This window comes from Vipera ursinii, assembly GCF_947247035.1.
Source record: "Vipera ursinii genome assembly, chromosome: 1".
NCBI classification, from domain to species: Eukaryota; Metazoa; Chordata; class Lepidosauria; order Squamata; family Viperidae; genus Vipera; species Vipera ursinii.
This window is the reverse complement of record NC_139512.1, coordinates 242,936,811-242,961,168: the sequence shown is the minus strand read 5'-3', so window position 1 is coordinate 242,961,168 and position 24,358 is coordinate 242,936,811. Positions and strand designations below refer to the sequence as shown.

Below are 24,358 nucleotides of genomic sequence, written 5' to 3'. Positions count from 1 at the left end.
CTTTTCCCCCCCACCCCTAATAGGATGAAGTTGACAGCTCTAGGCTATTTGAATGGCATGATGGAGCCCTTGTCCTAGCAATGAGAGAGGATGGCTTTTTTCTCATGGATGAGATTTCGTTAGCAGACGATTCTGTTCTGGAAAGACTTAATAGGTATGGCGCCTGAAAACAGGACATTTCAGTCTTGCTTTTCTTGATGTGTTTATAACTAATGCAGATTAAATGCTGTACTCTCACATTCCAGCAGCTTCTGATGTTAGTGTTAGGCATATGGTGTTAGCCTACAATGTTGGGTTGAAAATATATTAAGCATGATGTTATGTCTTTAAGATGTTAATTGGCCAATGGGTGTGTAAGTGTTCTCATGACCATAAGAGGGAGCTAGTAATGTAGCTTCTTTCTCTCTCTGAATTCACTGCTCTCTACTGTTACTGTTTTTGCTCTGTTACCTGAACTGTGTATTGACCTCTGGACCGGTAAGAAGACTTTGTATTTTGGATTGCTACCTGGACTGTTTATTTTTGACTGTGCTTTTTTGTTCTTACAGCACCTTAAAGTAAACTACTTTTTGCTTTTACAACTCAGTGTACTCTTGTGGTTACTGTGTGACTCTTACTGCTCTCAGTACCCTTCCTTGTCTGTGCAACTCTTTGGTAGCACAAGGAGACCTCTGCACAACAAATTCCTTAACAGTTAGGATTATCACATCTTGCTTATTTACTGGAATTGTCCAGCTTCTCTTTCGTTTGGGGTTTTGTTTTGTTTTTATTAGCAAGCGTATAAGGATTTATAGTTACTTGGAAAAATCAAAGGCTGGTTAATTTGAACAGGTTAATTTTAAGGTACCACAGAGTTCTCCACTGTGTATGGTACACTACAGTAATATAGCCACGTCTCTGGGTTTTTTCTTCTAGCGTTCTGGAAACTGAAAAGACACTGGTGTTAGCAGAGAAGGCTAGCGAGGACAACGAAATAGAGCTGCTAACCGCAGGAAAGAAATTTCGCCTTTTAGCTACAATGAATCCTGGAGGTGACTTTGGGAAGAAAGAGGTAATGAAGACCAGTTTAGTTCTGTGTTATGAATCCCATCGTGCTAATTGCAGCTGTGACGTTAACAGTTGAAAGAATTGGTTATGCTTTATTGCATGTGTGATGCTGATACGGTTGACAGAACCAACAATTAAATATATTATTAATCCCTGCAATTAATCCTTCTCTTTTTTAAAAAAAGAACAACCATAAAATAAGCTAACAAACTATAGCTGTAACATGCTGACAGTAACTTCAGCTACGTTTTCTTGCCTACAGCTATCACCTGCCCTGCGTAATAGGTTTACTGAAATATGGTGTCCGCAAAGTAATAGCCGTGAGGATTTAATTCAGATCGTTAAGCACAATCTTTATCCAGGGCTCTGTCTATCCACAAAAAATGAAGGTAATAAATCTCACTGAAAAATGCTTTATCCCCAATCTTAAGACAGCTTGTTTTCAACAAGCAGTTCCTTGCATTTTTGCTAAGACATATTTTGACAGTATTTTATAGGTTTTTAAACTTTTCAGCCTTTTATCTTTGTCCTTCCATATTAACTTCCCTAGAAAAGTTTTCTGGTTATTGATTTGTGTTTTTTAAAAGTATAGTCACAAAAACAACCTTTTCTCTGTGTATATTTATTTCATTCTTGTATTTTTGTCTTCCCCTCCTGGTTGCTATAGGAATGGATATAGCAAAGCTCATGATGGATTTCATAGATTGGCTGAGTAATCAAGAATTTGGGCATAATTGTATCCTCAGCATCCGGAATGTTTTGTCATGGGTCAATTTCATGAATGTTATGGCACAAGATAGACTGCTTGGTGGTTCAGAGGAACACCAGTTCTTTCGTGTTTCTCCAGTACTGACCTTTGTCCACGCTGCATGTCTCGTATATATTGATGGTATTGGCTCAGGTAAATCTTCAAGATTTTCTTCATGGCAGAATGATTTAGCAGTAGAGACAGCCAGCCTCAGTGGAACACTTTATTACACATGGGATATAATTTTTGGATGTGTGAATACTGGATAGAGTCAGAATTGTTTTATGTGAGTGTGGTGGCTTAATGTGTCTAGGTGCAGAATACAAGGGAAGGAATTGGGTGGATGGGTAGATCTGTAGCACGTGGTCATGAGGAGATCGATGAGGTGTTTGGAAGGGAGCTGGGGAAAAATCCTTCAGAGGAGATGCCATCTGGATAATCTAAACGGAAATGCCATAAGTAATTAATACTCCACCATAGAGTAGAGGTGGGCATCGTTAGTACGGCCTGCCCACTTTGTGGAACAAACTTCCTTTGGAGCTTAGGTGAGCTTCTACATTGAAATGCTTTTGCCTGAGTGAGGACATACTTGTCCACACGTTTCCTTGTTCTTAAGAATTGCCCTATGAATGCTACATTTAATTTTAAATTGCCGAGTATTTTGGTTTTTACAAGTTTGCTATTAATCTGTTCTAGTTGTAGGTATAGGATCTGTTTTTAAAAACTTTCCTATTTTTCCAGTAATGATCAGTTTAAAATATTGTATAAACTCTTTCCATTATTTTAATTTTTTTAAAAAATATATATATATAGGCACAATGTCCTGTTCTTCTGGTTCAACCACTCTGGCACGTGAAAAATGTCTGCATTATTTGCGTAGAAAAATTTCCCAAATTGTGCGACTCAGCGATGATCAGAAGAATGAACTGAGAATGTATGATCTGGAAAGAGAAAGGGAAATGGCTTGGATGGAGAACTACGTAGGGATCCATCCATTTTATATATCAAGAGGCAAGAATCTGTTTTTTTACAAATTTACCGAGTTGACAGCAGACTGTAGGAAATGACAAGCTCTTGTTTAGACATAGAAAAAAATATTGTGGAATGGTCCTCCCAGTGGCAATAGGTGGTTGTGGTTGTTGTTGTTGTGGGAAAAATAGGGGGAGGAAGGAATATTATGTATGTTCACCACCCTGAATTACCTATTAAGGCAGGATAAGAATCGAATAAAAGAACAAACGAACTTGCACAATTCCCTATGGCAGGGGTGTCAAACTCAATTTGATTGAGGGCCGCATCAGCATTAATTTAATTTAATTTATTGAGATTTCTATACCGCCCTTCTCCCAAAGGGACTCAGGGCGGTTCACAGGGCATAAATATAAATGACAATACAAAAATTAAAAGACAATTAAATCAATGCCCAAATTAAAACAAGAATAATAAAACAAGCCTATAAAAACCCATATACCCCCATCAGGCCAGACCCGCTAGTTCAAATAAATGGGTCTTCAACCCGCGACGGAAGGATCGGAGGTCTGATGCCGTCCGGAGCTCAGCCGGCAGTTGGTTCCATAATGCCGGAGCACCCACAGAGAAGGCCCTCACCCTGGGGGCCACCAGTCGACATTCCTTGACAGGAGGCACCCTGAGGAGGCCCTCTCTGTGGGCACGCACAGGGCGGAGGGGAGTCGACGCCGGCAGCAGGTGGTCCTCGAGGTATCGCGGACCCATGCCATGTAGGGACTTGAACCTTACCCGGAAGACAACTGGTAACCAATGCAGCTCACGGAGCAAAGGTGTAACATGGGATGCCCTCAAGGGACCAGGTGTAACATGCGGATGCCCTCAAGGGACCAGGTGGGTATGGCCAGGGTGGGCGTGGCTAGAGTGCATATGGCCTACTGGGTGGGCATGGCCAGCTCTACATCGTTGGCATCAAGGGTGCCTATGGGGGCCTGGGCAGGAGTGGGAGAGATCTGAGGGTCTCTGGCAGGAGGAGGGTCTCTGGGCCAGGGCCAAGGCAGTGGGGGCCGTTCCCTCACTGTTTCCAGGATGGCTTCGCGGGCCACATGAAACCACTTTGCGGGCCGGATCCGACCCCCAGGCCTTGTGTTCGACATGTCTGCCCTATGGTAAAAATATGCCATCTCTGCAAATTAGAAGATACAATCTCAAGAAAAATGCTTTTAGCCTCTCTTGGTATGCTGATTTTCAATGTGCATGCAGTTATGGGTGAATTCATGAGAGAATGTTCAAACAGTTGATTCTCCCATCTGTAATGAAAAGGTGTTCTTTGATTTTTCAGCCATGGGCCTGTTGCTTATGTAGCTAATGACCACTAGTCACATATAAGGGAATCTTAAAGAGAGAAAATAGATCTTGACGTCTTGGGAAACCCCAACACTGGCCTGCTGAGAACTGAGCTTTCTCAGTGGATACAGCTAATAGGTCAAATGAAATAAAAATCAGGATGGGTAGAAGTAAAATGGAGTATCCTAGAGAAGGACACGATTGATTATTTGAAATATTGAACGGAAGTTTTCCATATACTGCTCTGGCATTATTTTAGTCTGTAATCTTTTGTTTTTACCACAGGCTCACCCTACCAGAAGGACAATTTGTTAGACTATGCTTTAAACGCAGGGACCACTTCAATGAATGCACAGCGGTTGTTACGAGCCTTGCAGCTGAGCAAACCCATTCTCTTGGAAGGGTCTCCAGGGGTCGGGAAGACCAGCTTGGTGGCTGCCCTGGCCAAGGCTTCAGGAAATTGCCTAGTTCGAATCAATCTCTCTGAACAAACAGTAGGTAGATGGCTGTGGTGTAGCTTGGAATTTCTGGCCATGCAAAAAACTGTTTTGCAAATGTCAAGAGTTCAGTACTCCTCTTAAATCTTGAAATACTACTCACTGTAGAAGGAAATTTAGAAGTACATTAAGTGAATTAATGATCTTTTGACTCCTGGGAGAAAACCTCTAATCTTACCAATTTTCCCGGAGTTTTCTTTGGGGGTGGGTGGGTTTCACATGCACAATAGACTCTGTGCTCTGCTCAGCTTTTCAGAGGCAATTATTGGAAATATTCCATATTCTCACAATGACACAATTATTAATCTCACTGAGACCATGGTGTTTTCTTTTGTTTTTGTGGGGTTTTTTTTCATATCCTAGCCTAAATATCCTGCCATGCCACAAAAAAGAAAAAATAAATAATATTTACTGTAAAGAAAGACAGGAGCCTTCAATGGGAAACCAAATATCTGAAGTATTCTGTGCTATACCATTACGGCCATACAGTATATCAGTGCTTCTTATATTCTTTACCAGAAGGATGTAGGCCCTGCAGATACACAGCAAAGTTATCCAACTTTTTTTTTCATATCAAGACTGTCCTTAGCATTTCAGTGGCCTGCTAAGGATCACATTCCTGTAGTAAAGGGTGAAATCAGAACATAACTTAAATTTCATTTGATCTAGTGGTTAAGGTGCTGGACTAGAAACCAAAAGACTGGAGTTCTAATTTTGCCTTAGGCATGAAAGCCAGTTGGATGACTTTGGGCCAATCACTATCTCTTTTAACCCAAGCCACTTACAGAGTTGTGGGGAACATGGGAAGAGGAAGGAATATTAAATATGTTCTCCGCTTTGAGTTACTTAAAAAGTAATAAAGGTGGAATAAAAATAAAACAAATACTTGAGTTTTGAAAGATTAATTTGACTTGGCCCAATTACTCTCTTAACTTTAAATGATCACAGTCTTAAAAATTACAAGCTGATGGCAACATTTTGAAATTTCTGGACATTGCAGCCAACCCTTTGGGAGACTCCATATACCTCGGAGCTTCCAACTGTCTTAGCACAACAATGCAAAGTCAGCTAGCCTGGAATACTGGTGTGTTGACATGTGTATGGTATTCACTGATTGAAAAAAAATACCTTGATTTTTTGGGGGGTGGGGGGGCCTCCAATAGAGTATTATTGATTATTATTTTTTTGTCTCAAAACGTTGCATGCCTGGATGGATTTTTTAAAAAAATTGTCACCGTTTCATATTTGTTTCATCTCTTCTTGTTTATTAGGATATAACAGATTTGTTTGGCACAGACCTGCCTGTTGAAGGAGGCAAAGGTGGGGAATTTGCCTGGCGGGATGGACCGTTGCTTGCAGCATTGAAAGCAGGACACTGGATTGTATTAGATGAAGTGAGTTCAGCTTTCATTTATCTATCTATCTATCTATCTATCTATCTATCTATCTATCTATCTATCTATCTATCTATCTATCATCTATCTACCTACCTACCTACCTACCTGCCTTTCTTTTAGAGTGATGGTCTTTCCCCGAATATTGTTTAGGCTCTCCAACATTGGAGGGTGGGAGATCACCTCCACCCCTTGGCTAAATGGAAGGAATCTGGAATATTACTACACACACATAACACACACACACACACACACACACACACACACACACCCCTACCTGATGTAACAGGACAGGCAAAAACCATTGGGGATGAGCGATCCTGCAAGTAATCTCATTACATGTCATGTAGGGTCTTAAAAGTGATAACTAGCATTTTTCATTGCACCTGGAAACCTACAGGCAGCCAGTTAGCTGTGCAGTGGTGGTGTTACTGCTGCATCCAGCTGCATCCACACCATATCATTGTCTTTGAATTAGAGAGATTCAGGCAAAATTTTATTACTCTGTAAGTAACTCAAGATGGCAGACATATACAATATTCCTTCCTCTTCCTGTTTTCTCCGTAACAACAGTCTTGTGAGGTGGGTTGCACTGAGAGAGAGTAACTGCCCCAAAGTAAATTCATATTGTATGAACATTTTTGTTATGAAAAAGAAGGGGAAAGTAACCTTTTTAAATGTTTATATGTAGCTGAACTTGGCTTCTCAATCCGTGCTAGAAGGCCTGAATGCCTGTTTTGACCACCGGGCAGAGATTTATGTACCTGAGTTGGGGATGAGTTTTTATGTTCAGCACAAGATGACAAAGATCTTTGGATGCCAGAATCCCTACAGGCAAGGAGGTGGCAGAAAAGGGTTACCTAAGTCATTTTTGAACAGATTTACACAGGCAAGTTGATAATTTCTTCCACTGTTGCTTTTGTTTTAACATTTCTTTTAAAATGAATGTTAATTATGCCATTCTAGATAAACATGAAGACTAAAGTTTTGCTGATTCAATCCCTTCGTAGTAAAGTATCTATAGAGGTTCTCGGACATCCAGGTCATAGTTGTCCCAGAGATGCTTTTTCAAGAGGCAACTAGATTTTCTTGTTTTTCTTTGAAGACCTTTTGCTTCTCGTCCAAGAAGCTTCTTCACCTCTGACTTGGATGGTGAGGAAATGGAAGGATTTATATTCCTTGCAGACAGCTGGTCATTTGCGTTCATTTACAGTCTTTGAGGCCACTTGGAGGTTTATCTGTGTCCTCAAGGTCACCTGAATGGTGCAAATGGGTGTGCAGCCTTCTTGGAACTGCTGAAAGGAGTGTGTTGTAGACTGGAGATAGATGATGTCGTATCCCTCCCCCTCTGTTGAAAGAGGGCTGTTCCAATTTTGACATAGTGTCTTTGACCCCTCTTTCAAACCAGCGGTTTGCTGTTTTCAAAAGAGTGGCCTTTGTCTTTTAAATGCAGATGGACTGCTGACTCTTGTCATGATGGGTTTCTTCTCCTATGTTGTGCCACACATTTATGAAGTGGTTGTTTTATTTCCCCAATGTACAGATCTGCACATACCACGTTGCTCAGTTTGTGTCTGGGTGTTTTATCCTTGGGGTGGACAAGGTTCTGCCTTAGTGTGTTCTTGGGTTTGAAGTGTGCATGTATGTTGTGTTGGCTGAAGATCCCCTGGAGCATTTCCGATATTCGTGCAACATATGGAATGACTACGTTGCTTTGTTTTGCAGTAAAGTGTTTTTATTTAAATATATTGATGGAAATCTTTTAAGTTCAGCATTGCCAAAACGATTGTAGCTTTAGAATACATGTGTCTTCTGTATATAATAATACTTTTTTCCCTTAAAAATGGCACAGGTTTATATAGACCCACTTTCTCCATCAGACATGGAATACATTGGGAATACTCTTTTTCCAGCCATTGACAAGGAGATTATTGCAAAGATGGTTGAATTCAACAACAAGGTAAATATAGTGCCTCAAATTGTGATAAGATAACACGCAATAGCACTTAGACTTATATATTGCTTCGTAATGCTTTACATCACTGTTTGAGAGGTTTACAAATGTCAGCATATTGCCCCCAACAATCTGGGTCCTCATTTTACGACCTTGGAAGGATGGAAGTGAGCCCCACCCACCAGGATCGAATTTCTGGCTGTGGGCAGGGTTAGCCTGCAATATTGTGTTTTAATCATTGCACCACCATGGCCCAATGGGGAGGGATGAATAATAAGATTACCTATTGAGATTCTTTTTGTGTTAAATGTAATGCTGGGTATGGCCTTCTCATATCGTTTTAAGAATGGTATTTGTAATTGTTTGCATTGGTACTTTTATTCAGATGGATCAAGAAATCACAGTTGAGAAGAAGTGGGGACATAAAGGTGCACCTTGGGAATTTAACTTGCGTGACCTTTTCCGATGGTGTCAGCTAATGCTTATAGATCAGTCACCTGGGAGTTATGACCCTGGCAAACACGTGTTTTTGATCTACGGAGAAAGAATGAGAACAAAAACAGACAGAGAAATGGTAAAGAACAGAGAGAACTTCCTTGCTTATTTTAGGGTTTTGATTTAATGTTTATATATCTGAATATGTCATACTGTCTTCAGTCGTATAATTCAAAATGATCTCTGTTAAGGCAACTTCTTTTCCCAAAGCTTGAGTTTAGGTATATGTTTTGATGCATTGGGTATATAATAGAAAGAACCCCATACAGAGTCTGTTTCTCAAGCTGGTGCTCACTGGGTATATTGGAACAATTCCCAGGATTCCTAGGAAGAATGGCTAATATTGACTTGAGATTGCGATCTGAATCTTGCTAAGGATGTCCTTGCTGTTTGGTGTTTTTTGTAGTTCTGCCCTTTGAGGGATGCTGTTCGATACCTATGTGAAATCTCTTGGGGAAAGTCATCCAGAGCCATCAATGTGTTGGTGATCATTAATTTTAGAGCCCTTTGCCACTCAAGTCCATAGCAATGGATCATTGTTATCATTGTTTCATTATTGCCTAAATTTACTCTGGGGAGAATGAGTTGAAATTTGTTAAAAATGGAAACTAGGCTTGGAGACTGACGTTCATCCTCTCGCAGATTACACCAATTAAGACTCTCTCTAATGAGTATAGAATACGGCCTTGAAGAACAGGGAAGATCCGTTGCCAAGGCAACAGTCAGATCAACAAGACTTGAGTCTAGACCCAAAAATGACTCAGGCAGTCGCCCATCTCCAGTTCGTGTGAAGATAAAAGAAGGAGCAAGGGAAGTGTATTCAGACTTGCAAGGTTCTGCTACTATAGCTGTTCTAATAAAGTAGCTTAGTGCCTAAGAAAAGGGCCTGTTTCTTAGTCTGGTTTATCTTGCTGGATTGACATACTCCTCATACAAGAGTAGGCCAAGCAGTCTTGAATGTCCCCTGATCCTTAGCTGTCACTGTGGTAGGATAGCAACTGTGGTAACGAGTGCGTTTGTACAATTAAAACTGCTGTGCTAGCCCATGATCTCTTGTGTTTACAAAAGCATAACCATTTTTTTCCCCTTACGTTTTTAATTGTTATCCAGTATTAGTATTGTCTTTACATTCCAGCTTTGGTTTTTAGTTTTGTTTGTGTTTTTTTTAAAAAATTACTTTAGTAGCTTGGTGGGATATAACTTGAATAAAGAAGTAAAACATTTGGAGGTCTCCAAGCTGCCCACTCCTAGCAAAAAGGAAAAATTTCTTGTGTAGGTAAATGTGTTTTTATGAATGTATGCAAGCATATGTTCACTTGGATCATGGAGTTTCCAGAACTTCATCTGATGATAGGGTGATTGAGGTCTCATCTGTCTTCTTCTCAAGATTTGGCAATTTATCTGAGTTATCACTTGTGTGAATTATTTATACACTATGCAACTCCTGAGATCTTTAAAAACCAGCCTTTAAAATTATTCGCAATTCTGTGCCAGTTACACTTCACACGCTAGTCTCAGATGAGCGTAGTCAAATTTTACACTCTGAGCTGTAGAACGTCTGTGGCAGTAAACAACCTCAAATGTTTAAAGGTGAGACAGATACATTACCTTGAATCAGGCGATTTTAAATGTCTGCACCAGGATTACATACGGTCCCTTTTGGATGAAAGGTTTCTGTTCATAGGAAGATTGCGTGTGTGTGTGTGGGGGGGGGAATTGAACATTCGATATTCAATATGAATGTGATTTGGTTGCTGCTTTCTTTTTATCTATTTAGGTAGTGTCTCTGTTCAAGGACATTTTTGGACAGAATTGTAATCCATATACAGGAAGCAGGCAATTCTATATCACACCTTATGACATTCAGGTAAAAGGAAATAAAGACTATTACTACTGTAGTATTTTCTTTACCTTTCTATTTCTCCCTGTTTACATATGAAGCTAATGCTGTTTTTGTTTTCCCAAAGGTTGGCTACTCCGTCCTCTCCCGTGCCAATTATGTCCCCCCTCCAGGCAGAAATCTGTCTCTTCTCCACCATTCACTACAGCCCCTGGAAGCCATCATAAAATGTGTACATATGAGCTGGATGGTAATCTTGGTGGGCCCAGCTGCTGCTGGCAAGACCAGCCTGCTTCAGTTACTGGCATATCTAACAGGCCATCAGTTAAAGATTATGCCAATGAACAGTTCTATGGATACTACAGAGCTATTAGGTGGATTTGAGCAAGTAAGTGTTTATTTTTTTCCCCCAGTGATTCATTTTTAAACAAAAATAGGATTAATATTACTGCAGCTTCCTTATTATGTGTAATAGAGCAGGAACAGGTAATTTTTTTTCCAAACTGGGGGGGTAGTGGCATGGCTTGTGTGCGCTGTGCCAAAATTTGGGGGAGGGAGCAGAGAAGTGACCTCCTGCAAGTTTTTGGAAGCCCCCGTGGCCCCAAAAACTAGATAATGTTTCACTTACTTTTGCAGTAGGAGGCTAGAGCTGTCATATTTATGGTTACTCAACCTGGAGGAATGGGCGGCTTCTTTCCTTATTGGCTGGGACAGTAGTGATGGGGAGCAATTCTTGAACTTGTTTTACTTGATTAATAGCAGTATCCTGATGGCAAAAAATATTTGAGTGTTGAATTTTCATGTTACCAGCCCAAAATGGAGTCTTACATTCATTTCCTGAGTCTCTTTTTCACGGGGAAATCTGGATTCATGTCTTTGATAGCTTGGCTGGCTGTGTAATTCCCATGAAAATGAACGGCCTCCCACAATCTAGCAATCAGCTTACCATAGACGAGAATATTTGTAGCTCAGGGCTGAACTGTGGGAAACTTGTTGCAAAGTTTCATTATCCAACTAGGTAACGTTACCAGTGCTACACATCAGTGCACTGATGATATTCCCTAGTTGGGTAATGAAACATCTGCAAGGAAACAAGGACCAAGGACCCTACAATTAGCTTACATTAATCTATAAGAAAGATGGCTACCAAAGAAATAGAACAGAAGTTGTCCCACCTTAAGTTTTTCTTTAACCTTGTCTATGCTAACTAATAAGGCCAGCTACTTCCTTAACTACGTATTGTCAGGTGCCTAGTTCTGTTTGAAGACTGAGTCTTCGTTCAGAATAAGTAGCTGAACTCCAGTTGTAATATGGCAATGGGATGCAACTGTGACTGATGTATTAAAATCTTCTGTAGGTTGATATCATTCGGCCGTGGAAATTCTTACTGGAAAAGGTGGAGAATGTTGTCAGCACCCTTCTAAGAGACAGTCTCCTCAATACCGTGTGCCCGGACGATGCTGAAGTTGTCTTGCGTGCCTGGAGCAATTTCATTCTTAATTTCAAACCCAAATCCCTTGGGGAAAGGAATCAAAATATAACCATTGAACTAGTGAATAAATTGGAAGGAGTGCTTGTGCTAGTCCAGAGACTCAATACCAAGATCAAGTCATATTCAAAGTCAGGTATGCAGGAAAATCATAGTATATAATATTAATATATAATTTATAATATATAATTTATAAGTATATGTTGTTGTTGTTGTTAGTTGCGAAGTCGTGTCCGACCCATCGCGACCCTATGGACAACGTTCCTCCAGGCCTTCCTGTCCTCCACCATCCTCCGGAGTCCATTCAAGCTCACACCCACTGCTTCAGTGACTCCATCCAGCCACCTCATTCTCTGTCGTCCCCTTCTTCTATTGCCCTCAATCTTTCCCAGCATTAGGCTCTTCTCCAGTGAGTCCTTCCTTCTCATTAGATGGCCAAAGTATTTGAGTTTTAGCTTCAGGATCTGGCCTTCTAAAGAGCAGTCAGGGTTGATCTCCTCTAGGACTGACCGGTTTGATCGCCTTGCAGTCCAAGGGACTCGCAGGAGTCTTCTCCAGCACCAGAGTTCAAAGGCTTCAATTCTTTGGCGTTCAGCCTTTCTTATGGTCCAGCTTTCACTGCCATACATTGCAACTGGGAAGACCATAGCCTTGACTATACGCACTTTTGTTGACAGGGTGATGTCTCTGCTTTTTAGTGTGCTGTCTAGATTTGCCATGGCTTTCCTCCCAAGGAGCAAGCGCCTTTTAATTTCTTGGCTACAGTCCCCATCTGCAGTGATCTTGGAGCCCAGGAAAATAAAATCTGTCACTACCTCCATTTCTTCCCCATCTATTTGCCAGGAATTGAGAGGGCCAGATGCCATGATCTTGGTTTTCTTAATGTTTAGTTTCAGCCCAAGTTTTGCACTCTCCTTGTTCACTCGCAACAAGAGGCTCTTTAGTTCCTCTTCACTTTCTGCCATTAGAGTGGTGTCATCTGCATATCTTAGGTTGTTGATGTTTCTTCCGGCAATCTTAATTCCAACTTTTGATTCATCTAGCCCTGCCTTTCTCATGATGTGCTCTGCATATAAATTAAATAGGCAAGGCGACAGTATACAGCCTTGCCGGACTCCTTTCCCAATTTTGAACCAATCAGTGGTTCCATGTCCAGTTCTCACTGTTGCTTCTTGGCCCACATATAGGTTTCTCAAGAGACAAATAAGATGGTCTGGTATGCCCATCTCTTTAAGGACTTGCCACAGTTTGTTATGATCCACACAATCAAAGGCTTTAGCATAGTCTATGAAGCAGAAGTAGATGTTTTTCTGGAACTCTCTAGCTGTCTCCATGATCCAGCGTATGTTAGCAATTTGGTCTCTAGTTCCTCTGCCTCTTCGAGATCCTGCCTGTACTTCTGGTAGTTCTCGATCCACATACTGCTGGAGTCTAGCTTGTAGAATTTTAAGCATAACTTTACTAGCATGAGAAATGAGTGCAATGGTGCGATAGTTTGAACATTCTTTGGCACTGCCTTTCTTTGGAATTGGAATGTAAACTGATCTTTTCCAATCCTGTGGCCACTGTTGAGTTTTCCAAATTTGCTGGCAAATTGAGTGTAGCACTTTTACTGCATCGTCTTTTAAGATTTTGAATAGCTCAGCTGGAATACTGTCACCTCCACTAGCTTTGTTGTTGCTCAGCTTTTCTAAGGCCCACTTCACTTCACATTCTAGGATGTCTGGCTCGAGGTCAGTGACCACCTCATTGTGATTGTCAGGGATGTTAAGCTCATTCCTGTATAGTTCTTCTGTGTAATTTTGCCACCTCTTCTTAATCTCTTCTGCCTCTGTTAGGTCCCTGCCATTTTGGTCCTTTATCATGCCCATTTTTGCATGAAACGTTCCTTTCATCTCTCCAATTTTCTTGAAAAGATCTCTGGTCCTCCCTATTCTATTGTTTTCTTCTATTTCTTTGCATTGTTCATTTAAGAAGGCATTCTTATCTCTTCTAGCTATTCTTTGGAATTCTGCATTTAATTGGGCATATCTTTCTTTTTCTCCCTTGCCTTTCGCTTCCCTCCTTTCCTCAGCTATTTGCAAAGCTTCCTCAGACAGCCATTTTGCTTTCGTGCATTTCTTTTTCTTTGGGATGGTTTTGGTTGCTACCTGTTGTACAATGTTGCGAACCTCTGTCCATAGTTCTTCAGGCACTCTGTCTATCAGATCTAATTCCTTAAATCTATTTGTCACCTCTACTGTATATTCAACAGGGATATGATTTAATTCATACCTGACTGGCCTAGCACTTTTCCCTACTTTCTTTAATTTAAGCCTAAACTTTGCAACAAGAAGCTCCTGGTCTGAGCCACAGTCAGCTCCTGGTCTTGTTTTTACTGACTGTATAGAGCTTTTCCATCTTTGGCTGCAGAGCATATAGTCAATCTGATTTCTGTGTTGACCGTCTGGTGATGTCCATGTGTAAAGCCGTCTCTTGGATTGTTGGAAAAGAGTGTTTGCTATGACCATCGTATTCTCTTGACAAAATTCTATCAGCCTGTGCCCTGCTTCATTTTGTATTCCAAGGCCAAACTTGCCTGTTATTCCAGTTATCTTTTGGCTTCCTACTTTAGCATTCCAATCTCCCATGACGATAAGGACATCGTTTTTGGGTGTTAGTTCTATAAGGTGCTGTAGGGCTTCATAGAACCGGTCAATTTCATCCTCTTCAGCACCGGTGGTTGGGGCATAGACTTGGACTACTGTGATATTGAATGGTTTGCCTTGGATTCGAACTGAAATCATTCTGTCATTTTGAGGATTGTATCCCAGTATTGCTTTTCCTATTTTTTTATTGACTATGAAGGCTACTCCATTTCTTCTGAGGGATTCTTGCCCGCAGTAGTATACATGATGGTCATCTGAATTAAATTCACCCATTCCTGTCCATTTTAGTTCGCTGATACCTAAGATGTCGATGTTTAGTCTTGTCATCTCTTGTTTGACCACGTCCAGCTTTCCTTGAATCATGGACCTTACATTCCAGGTTCCTATGGAGAAAAAATCTTTACAGCATCGGACTTTCCTTTCACCACCAGACATATCCACAGCTGAGCGTCCTTTCGGCTTTGGCCCAGTCGCTTCATTCTTTCTGGCGCTACTAGTACTAGCCCTCTGCTCTTCCCCAGTAGCATATTGGACGCCTTCCGACCTGAGGGGCTCATCTTCCAGCGTCATATCGTTTTGCTTTTTGGTACTGTCCATAGGGTTTTCATGGCAAAGATACTGGAGTGGTTTGCCATTTCCTTCTCCAGTGGATCACGTTTTGTCAGAACTCTCTGCTATGACCTTTCCGTCTTGGGTGGCCCTGCACGGCATAGCTCATAGCTTCATTGAATTACGCAAGCCCCTTCGCCACGACAAGGCAGTAATCCATGAAGGGGAAGTATATGTTAAGACATGCATTTTGTTTACTTGTTTTGAGCATTTATTTGAGGAGCCAGATTTGCTCCTTTATTGCAACTGTTGCTGTTTTGAAAGACAATATACTTTACTAAAGTCATTACTCTATGTTTTCAGTTCAACTTCCTTTCAACTTCCTAACCCTAACCGTTGTTGTTGTTGTTGTTAGCTGCGAAGTCGTGTCCGACCCATCGCGACCCTATGGACAACATTCCTCCAGGCCTTCCTGTCCTCTACCATCGTCTGGAGTCCATTTAAGCTCACGCCTACTGCTTCAGTGACTCCATCCAGCCACCTCATTCTCTGTCGTCCCCTTCTTCTATTGCCCTCGATCTTCCCCAGCATTAGGCTCTTCTCCAGGGAGTCCTTCCTTCTCATTAGGTGGCCAAAGTACTTGAGTTTTAGCTTCAGGATCTGGCCTTCTAAAGAGCAGTCAGGATTGATCTCCTCTAGGACTGACCGGTTTGATCGCCTTGCAGTCCAAGGGACTCGCAGGAGTCTTCTCCAGCACCACAGTTCAAAGGCCTCAATTCTTTGGCGCTCAGCCTTTCTTATGGTCCAACTTTCACTACCATACATTGCAACTGGAAAGACCATAGCCTTGACTATACGCACTTTTGTTGACAGGGTGATGTCTCTGCTTTTTAGTGTGCTGTCTAGATTTGCCATGGCTTTCCTCCCCAGGAGCAAGCGTCTTTTAATTTCTTGGCTACAGTCCCCGTCTGCAGTGATCTTGGAGCCCAGGAAAATAAAATCTGTCACTACCTCCATTTCTTCCCCATCTATTTGCCAGGAATTGAGAGGGCCAGTTGCCATGATCTTGGTTTTCTTAATGTTAAGTTTCAACCCAAGTTTTGCACTCTCCTTCTTCACCTGCAACAAGAGGCTCTTTAGTTCTTCTTCACTTTCTGCCATTAGAGTGGTATCATCTGCGTATCTTAGGTTGTTGATATTTCTTCCGGCAATCTTAATTCCAACTTTTGATTCATCTAGCCCTGCCTTTCTCATGATGTGCTCTGCATATAAGTTAAATAGGCAAGGCGACAGTATACAGCCTTGCCGGACTCCTTTCCCAATTTTGAACCAATCAGTGGTTCCGTGTCCAGTTCTCACTGTTGCTTCTTGACCCGCATATAGGTTTCTCAAGAGAGCAATAAGATGGTCTGGTACTCCCATCTCTTTAAGAACTTGCCACAGTTTGTTATGATCCACACAATCAAAGGCTTTAGCATAGTCAATGAAGCAGAAGTAGATGTTTTTCTGGAACTCCCTAGCTTTCTCCATGATCCAGCGTATGTTGGCAATTTGATCTCTAGTTCCTCTGCCTCTTCGAAATCCTGCCTGCACTTCTGGTAGTTCTCGATCCACATACTGCTGAAGTCTAGCTTGTAGGATTTTAAGCATGACTTTACTAGCATGAGAAATGAGTGCAATGGTGCGATAGTTTGAACATTCTTTGGCACTGCCTTTCTTAGGAATTGGAATGTAAACTGATCTTTTCCAATCCTGTGGCCACTGTTGAGTTTTCCAAATTTGCTGGCAAATTGAGTGTAGCACTTTTACTGCATTGTCTTTTAAGATTTTGAATAGCTCAGCTGGAATACTGTCACCTCCACTAGCTTTGTTGTTGCTCAGCTTTTCTAAGGCCCACTTCACTTCACATTCTAGGATGTCTGGCTCGAGGTCAGTGACCACCTCATTGTGATTATCAGGGATTATCAGGGATTATCCTATGGACCCTAACCCTACCAGTTACAAATTCAAATGAAAATAAGAAATGATGGTTAACCAAAACGTATGTGTTGTTGTTTTCCATGATCAACAGTTTTTAGGGCTAATGTTTCAAAATGTTGAAGGCCGGCTTCTTGAAGCACAGAAATATTGAAACCTTTTTTTGGCCACTCTCATTCTAGGATTTTCAACACTTGTGGAAGAGTTTCGTCACATCAAGTTGCAAGTCGTTCAATGTATGCACAACCATAACCATGGGACTTTTGAATGGGTTGATGGTATGTTAGTTCAGGCTTTAGAGGCTGGAGACTGGCTTCTAATGGACAACGTAAACTTCTGCAGGTAAAATTACTATAGGAATTATAGTTTTGTTTTTACCTACTATTGTTAAAAAAAAGAGTGTCAGCTACACATCTGATGTTAAAGAGGAAATGTATCATGAAGACTACCTAATATTGTTGTATAACATTAACCCAGTTCTTAACAAGATTTTTATTTTGGGGGACGGGGAATCACAATAAAATGGTGCTGGGTCTTTTTGATCATAATGCTGAACTGTGAATTAACTAATTGTCTCTGACCCAGGCTGATTAAATTAAATACCTTAGAAGAATTTAAACTGAGTCCCTATGTAGATAAAGAGAAAGATAATAAGTTTGCTGCTGTTTCCCTGATCTCAACCCCTCCATTTCTAGTGCAGTTTAGATAATGGTTCATGTAGGGTTTAATCTGTTTTGCCTCAAAAGATCCTTGTGGATACCAGATTATTCAACACATTTGAGAGAAAAAATTAAACTATATTTTGTATTTACTCGCATCCCTGTTATTCCTGTATAATGCAAGTGGGCACATAATGTACAAATTGTTGAAGTAAGATGTTGATTCCCAACATCACAGATATCTTGCTAGGTAGATGGGATCTTATTCATCCAAGGCACACTTGTGATTATTTTATATCTGCACATAGAGTAATGAAGTTCACTAGCGAATAAGCTGATAAGTGATTAATAATGGTAACTGATTTCTGTTTCTTAAAAAATAAAATACATCTGTTTTGTTTCCACATGAATTTGTTTTGAATTCATTTCCTAACTTCGCTGAGGTTGTTGTGGTTTCCCTTTTTAATTTGCAGCCCTTCTGTGTTGGACCGCTTGAATGCTCTGCTTGAACCCGGAGGAGTCCTGACCCTGAATGAAAGAGGAGTGACAGATGGAGTAACTCCCAGTGTTGTTCCTCATCCAAATTTCAGGTTCTGCATTTACTCACTTGAGCATTCACAGAAATGCCTTTTGGACTCTTAATCAGTGGAATTCCCCCATCTTTTATAAGTGTCACTTTGAAAATAGGCATACTGAGTCGGGTTTCGTTCATCTGGGAGGTGCACAGAAGAAGTTCATTTTCATTAGAGACCATTTACCTTTCACAAGCACAGAAACAGAACAGATAAGTCAACGTAGGTCTCGTAGTTAAGGCACGAGACTAAAGGAAAAGGAAACTGTGGATTCTGTTATTAAAATTGGAGAAGAAAACTGCTGCCAAATCATAATGACCAAAATGGGGGGAAAAGTAGCTTCCTCTTTTACATTAAGCAAAGATATAGCCTAACCCCCAGGGGTAGGCAACCTCGGCTCTTTTATGACTCATGGACTTCAACTCCCAGCTATGCTGACTCAGGAATTCTGGGAGTTGAAGTCCATGAGGCATAAAAGAGCCAAGGTTGCCTACCCCTGGCCTAACCTGTAGTACCAAACACATGAAATATATACAAACATTTTGGATTGGTGGGAGGAGCGATTTAGAAAACTACTGCAGAGGTTGCCTTTACTAAGGACCCGTGGGCATGTGTCTTACAAAGTTCTTGACTTGTCTTTTTTCCTACTGTATCTCCCAGTCTGTTTTAGCAGCAAAATAAGATGCTGTATGTTCTGCTCTGGTTAATAGACTTTTTCTTTCAATGGATCCCACGCATGGGGAAATATCCCGAGCCATGCGGAATCGTGGAGTTGAAATCTATATTCCAGGAGATACTCAGGAAAATCCACTGGATCCTCATGATGTGAAGCTGCTGTTGCATGGCCTGGGGCTGTTGGGAAACGGCATATGTGATACGCTGATAGCCATGCACACAGAAGCCAAAGAAACTCTAGCAGGTGAGATGCGCACATCATAACTTGACAGAGGATGGATGAATTTATTTTCTTTCGATATGTTTGAGGGTTCTTTAAGAAGACCAGTAGGAAAGCACATTGTATAAGCTTTTAATCAACGCAGAGTTCTCACTTGAGTCCAAATATCCAGGCTCAAAGGTTCATTTATAATGCTGGAAAAGATAGAAGGAAAGAAAGGAAAAGAACAACCAGCAGGGGCAATGGGCACAACGTTGGAAGAATTAACCAGTTTGGGGAACAGATCCTCCTGGAGAAAATCAAGCTATGTGGTGGTTGCTAAAGAATCGAAACCAACTAGGTGGCACATAATCAAGTTACTCATTTTGCTGTTCATAAATGAAACATTTATTTGTTTATATTGCTTTTAAAACAGTAACAAAAAATAAAAAAGACAAAGAACAAAACACGGAAGATAATTATGATAGAAATGCATTTGCAAAGAAAAGGGAAAAAGAAACCACACAAAAAAGTGCTTTAAAAGAAAAAGTAAAACTACAACAAAGAAAAAATGGGAAACAAATTAATTTACCATTTTGACAATAAATAGTTACAATTTTCTTTATATTTAACGCAGATATTCCTCAAATACGTACATCCTCACCAGATGGTAACATTTTGCTTTTCAGGTTTCACATATTCTCTTTCCACTCTGATCCACGCTGGAACACTGATTGTGCAGCGGTTGCACCGGGGACTTAGTTTAGCAAAGAGTTTCTATACAGCATGTTGGGAGATTTATGGATCTACACAACAGTCCCAAAAGGACAAAAAGGTAATCTGCTTTCAGATATAATCTGGTTTGTAGAAGTAAAACAAAGAATTTACTTATTTTTCAATGGATTCCATGTTTTCACAAACATTAACCTGAAGCACCTGACAAAAATGGATCTACTAACAGAGCACAAACATTAGCCAAGGAAGGAGAAATTGTTTTTAATTCAAAATTTATCCCAAAGTGGGTAGCATCCAAAATTTGCTTAAAATAACTCGAATCCAATCTTAAAATGTACTAGATTTGTAAGACTGGCACAGTAAGAAACGGGTCAGCTGTGTATTTTATAATGTATTTCATGAATTTATCCCTATTTTTTAAAAAAAAATCTTAAGAAATTAACCTACTCTGTCTAGCTCTTCTAAAATATCAAACCTATAATGCATTATTGGGATCTCAAACTGAATAATAATAATAATAATAATAATAATAATAATAATAATAATAATAATAATAATAATAATAATAATAATAATAATAATTAATAATAATAAGGGTAATCCTTGCGTTACAACCACTATTGAAACTGGAGTCTCGGTCGTTGAAGTGAAGCAGTCATTAAATAATATGCCACATGACTGCCTTATTCAACTACTGTGATCTCAGCCCTTCTGGTTCTGGTTGTTAAGTGATCTTAAAACTGTTAAGTGGACAAAATCCTAGGTAAGGCGCATGGGGCATTTCAGGGGAGACGGAGAAGACCCAAGAAAACCTGATGTACGCTGTGTCTCTCCACTTAGGAGCTGTAACTCCTCCCTGCCAAAATCCAAGCAAGATTTTCAGCCTGAGTGGAGAAATACTCTTATGTAGCCTACATCTTCCCCATGACACACAAACACACACACACACACACCCCAAAAGCACCTGCCCTTCTTACCTTACTGTGGTGTCTTTGCTCAGGAGCTGAAAGTCTTGCTTGGATTTCAGTCCCTCATCTCTTGGCGCTTGGCTGAAAGAGCTCCCTGTGAAAGGATTTTAAGCTTCAGGCAAGCAGACATGAAGGATTTCAGCTCCATGCCAGCTTGTGTAGAGCTGAAAATCTTTGACATGGAACTCTTTCTTTTTGGCAAGCAGCAGCTGGTAACCTTCCCCGCCAGCTTTCCATTGACTTTCTGGGGAAGCCAGCAGAGAGCAAATGCCAAGACTGCAAGTATTGATCAGATATTGGCAACCAATAATAAGTGTGACCAGATTGCCAAACACCCAGAACATGATGACATGACTGCAACGTCGGGGAGGGGGGGAGTGACATTTTGTGAGCTTGATTGTCTTTTTGCAGTTTTTTCATTACCACACTAGATAACATCATCAGTGCTAGTAGGGAGTGAGGTTTTCTAGAGCGTGTGCAAGAAGACAACCAAGCATAGAGAGCACCAAGGGCCCTGCAGTGGAATTGTGTATGTGCCGAAGTAATGTTATCTAACTCTTAATTTTCACAGAGGGCAATGACAGCACTATTGTTTTTCATATTCTATAGTAAAGGAAGTCTCATATAACCTCTCCTCTTTTGCAATCTTTTGTGTTAGCTTGTGCTTGATTTGATAATGAAGCACGTTTCAGCATTGGAGTCAGATGAAGCAAAGGACACTTCTCTCCTTGCCTTGGGATTATGGCCAGATTCGGCCTGCAGTGCTGTGTTTGCAGCTGAAGATTCTCTCCTTTCTACCGTTCGTAATGATGGGCAAGTCCTGGCCTATTGCCTGAACAGACTGAACCTAAAAAGCAACAGGTGGGCAAGAAATGTTTCATTTGGCAACTGAGGGTTAACATTCCCAAGTGAATTAATTCTGGCTGAGTATCATTTGCTGGAAGGGACGGGGTGGCTCAGTGGGTTAGGATGCTGAGCTTATCGATCAGAAGATCGGCAGTTTGGGGGGTCGAATCCCGAGTGCCGCTTAACAGAGTGAGCGGCTGTTACTCGTCCCAGCTTCTGCCAACCTAGCAGTTCGAAAGCACGTAAAAATGCAAGTAGAAAAATAGGGACCACTACGGTGGGAAGGTAACAGCGTTCCGTGCGCCTTTGGCGTCTAGTCATGCCGGCCACATGACCACGGAGACGTCCTCGGACAAGCGCTGGCTCTTCGGCTTTGAAATGGAGATGAGCACCGGCCCCTAGAGTTGGAAACGACTAGCACGCATGTGCGGGGGAACCTTTACCTTTACCATTTGCTGGTTCTAGAGAAAGAACCCATCCCCAATTCTTCTACAGCAGGGGTGTCCAACCATTGCAATTTTTAAGACTTGAGGACTTCAACTTCCAAAAATTCCCAAGTAACTGGGCAATTCTGGGAATTGAAGTCCTCCAGTCTTAAAGTTGCTAAGGTTGGACAACCTGCTCTACATAAACCAGGTGGAATCTTTTGTCAAAAAGAAGTTAACCAAAACTTCTAAGTCTTGTACACAATTCAGCTAAAACTGTATATTTAAAAATCCTAAAAATACCTCTGAACAAGTAGCAAATAGAAAACAAAAATACAAAGAAAAGCAAAGTGAAACAAAGATAAGAAATAGCATAAAGGTGTGAACATTTTTTTTAATCACAGGGAATTATGAGTTACATCTTAATATTTATTTATTATTTAAAGTTGTATACCGCCCTATTCCCGTAGGACTCAGGGCGGTTTACAGGGAAAAATTAAAAATACATAACATACAAAGTTAAAATCTATTAAAACTAAGATTAAATTAAGTCCCTGAATTTAAACTAAAACCCCATTAATAAATAATTAAAACCCCTCAGTCTGGACCAGACAGCTCAAAAAACCAAGTTTTCAAGTCCCTGCGAAATGAGCGAAGGTCGGTGCGCAAGCACCGAGTAGAAGGAACTAACAATTAAGGCTGTCAGGACTGCATTGTGTCTAGCATTTGTAGATTTCGCTGACATTGTATCCATATGCTAAATAAATAAATAAATAAATAAATAAATAAATAAATAAATAAATAAATAAATAAATAAATAAATAAATAAATAAATAAATAAATAAAGGAGTATAGATTTTGGTACATAAGATAGTCCTCCAAAAGTGTGCATGGTGATGATACAGGGAAGGCTGTTGTCACTGGTCCTTTTCTGCCTGAAAGGATAGCCTTCCTTTATACCAGTCCTGAAGTGTATTTAAAGTCTCATTTTAATTCTGTTAAACGCATATGCAATAATGAAATGCATGTTTCATGGCCTGCTTTAGGTGTGAATTGGAATGGGTGGCGTTGTCTTTGTGTGAATGTCCCGAAAGGGTTGTGTGTGGGGGTACTTTTATATGTTCAGATTCAACTGCAGAGTCTTCTTCAAAGTGATGTTTTAGCTAAGTTGAAAGCCTCTGTGTGGTTAGCTGTAGGCATGACAGAGCCTTCTCCCGGATAGTTGCATGCAGAGATGCCTGGGAAGGATGTTATCAAGGAAAAGGGGAAATTGGCATCCTTCAGGCTCTCCTTCCATATGGTGGTTGTCATCTATAAGGTGCAAAGATGTGCTTTTCAAGTAGGATCATAACAAAATACAGATAATATTAAGGCTTGTGGCTACTTTTAGCCTTGTATACACATTATTTCCCATCAGGGTTTCTCTTTCTTAATTGTAACTTAAGCATTTTGCTTGAATGCAAAATGGAGTTAAAGATTAGGTATCAAATCTTGTTTCAATGTGTTGAAAGCCCTATTTGCTCCTAATCATTTAATATCAGGTAATACCTCATTTGGTTATATGCAGTAATTCCATTGGACATCATGCCTTCATCACCAACCAAAAGAATTTCTCCTAGCCATTCCCCCAAATGGCTCTGAAGGCTTGGGTAGCAGCTACATCAAATTGGGAGAAATTGCAATGGGGAAGGGATTTTTCGATGTGCCATTAGAGAGAACCCACTGTTAATGAGAAATGTCTCTCCCAGACCTTTGGCATTTATATTGAGCTCTTGATGCGTTCTTTGTATTGCATTTTTTAAAAAAAAAAAAACAAAAACGTAACTTTTGTTTCAGGACAATTCCTCTTAATATACGTGACTTTGAGAAAATTCTGTGGTCTCCAAATTCAGATTGTCTCAAATTTGCTGCGGTAGAGATGAATGAGTCCTGGGCAGATGATTTAGAGGTTCTCTCTGCAGCTGTTAAGTTATTCATAGAGAAAGCCACCAATCAGGACTGGACGCTAAGAGTTGGATGGCTTAATCAGATAAAAAAGAATTTAGCGGAAGTGCCTGGTAAGTATCAACTCTTACCTTCTACTGAAGAAATGCTGATTGTAATGTTTGTAGTGCTGAAAGACGGCCTGTATCAATGGATGGATGGATGGATATTAGCCTGATAGTTTGCTGCCTAAAATAAACAGATAAAATATTTATCAGGTGGAGTGAATTGGTATGTTGTGGCAAGTTAGAGTCCAGGCAAAATAAATCTGATTTGACATTATGTACAAAGCAGACGATTGAGTTTTTCTCCTTTCTAATTTCTCCTTTTTTTAAATAAACTAAA

At 40.5% G+C, this 24,358-nt stretch overlaps 1 protein-coding gene across 1 annotated transcript in view; it reads left to right on the top strand.

The window, feature by feature from the left end:
• The window catches only part of MDN1 (midasin AAA ATPase 1), a 131,487-nt gene that overhangs the window by 32,046 nt on the left and 75,083 nt on the right, over window positions 1-24,358 (top strand). Inside the window, exons 31-49 of the mRNA XM_083348146.1 lie at window positions 24-154; window positions 916-1,051; window positions 1,310-1,436; window positions 1,715-1,948; window positions 2,609-2,806; window positions 4,394-4,602; window positions 5,877-5,999; window positions 6,691-6,888; window positions 7,852-7,959; window positions 8,339-8,527; window positions 10,226-10,315; window positions 10,416-10,676; window positions 11,646-11,913; window positions 17,134-17,293; window positions 18,084-18,200; window positions 18,893-19,101; window positions 19,746-19,891; window positions 21,418-21,620; window positions 23,867-24,087. Coding sequence (XP_083204272.1) covers window positions 24-154; window positions 916-1,051; window positions 1,310-1,436; window positions 1,715-1,948; window positions 2,609-2,806; window positions 4,394-4,602; window positions 5,877-5,999; window positions 6,691-6,888; window positions 7,852-7,959; window positions 8,339-8,527; window positions 10,226-10,315; window positions 10,416-10,676; window positions 11,646-11,913; window positions 17,134-17,293; window positions 18,084-18,200; window positions 18,893-19,101; window positions 19,746-19,891; window positions 21,418-21,620; window positions 23,867-24,087 — 3,328 coding nt within the window. The remainder of the gene's footprint in view (window positions 1-23; window positions 155-915; window positions 1,052-1,309; window positions 1,437-1,714; window positions 1,949-2,608; window positions 2,807-4,393; window positions 4,603-5,876; window positions 6,000-6,690; window positions 6,889-7,851; window positions 7,960-8,338; window positions 8,528-10,225; window positions 10,316-10,415; window positions 10,677-11,645; window positions 11,914-17,133; window positions 17,294-18,083; window positions 18,201-18,892; window positions 19,102-19,745; window positions 19,892-21,417; window positions 21,621-23,866; window positions 24,088-24,358) is intronic.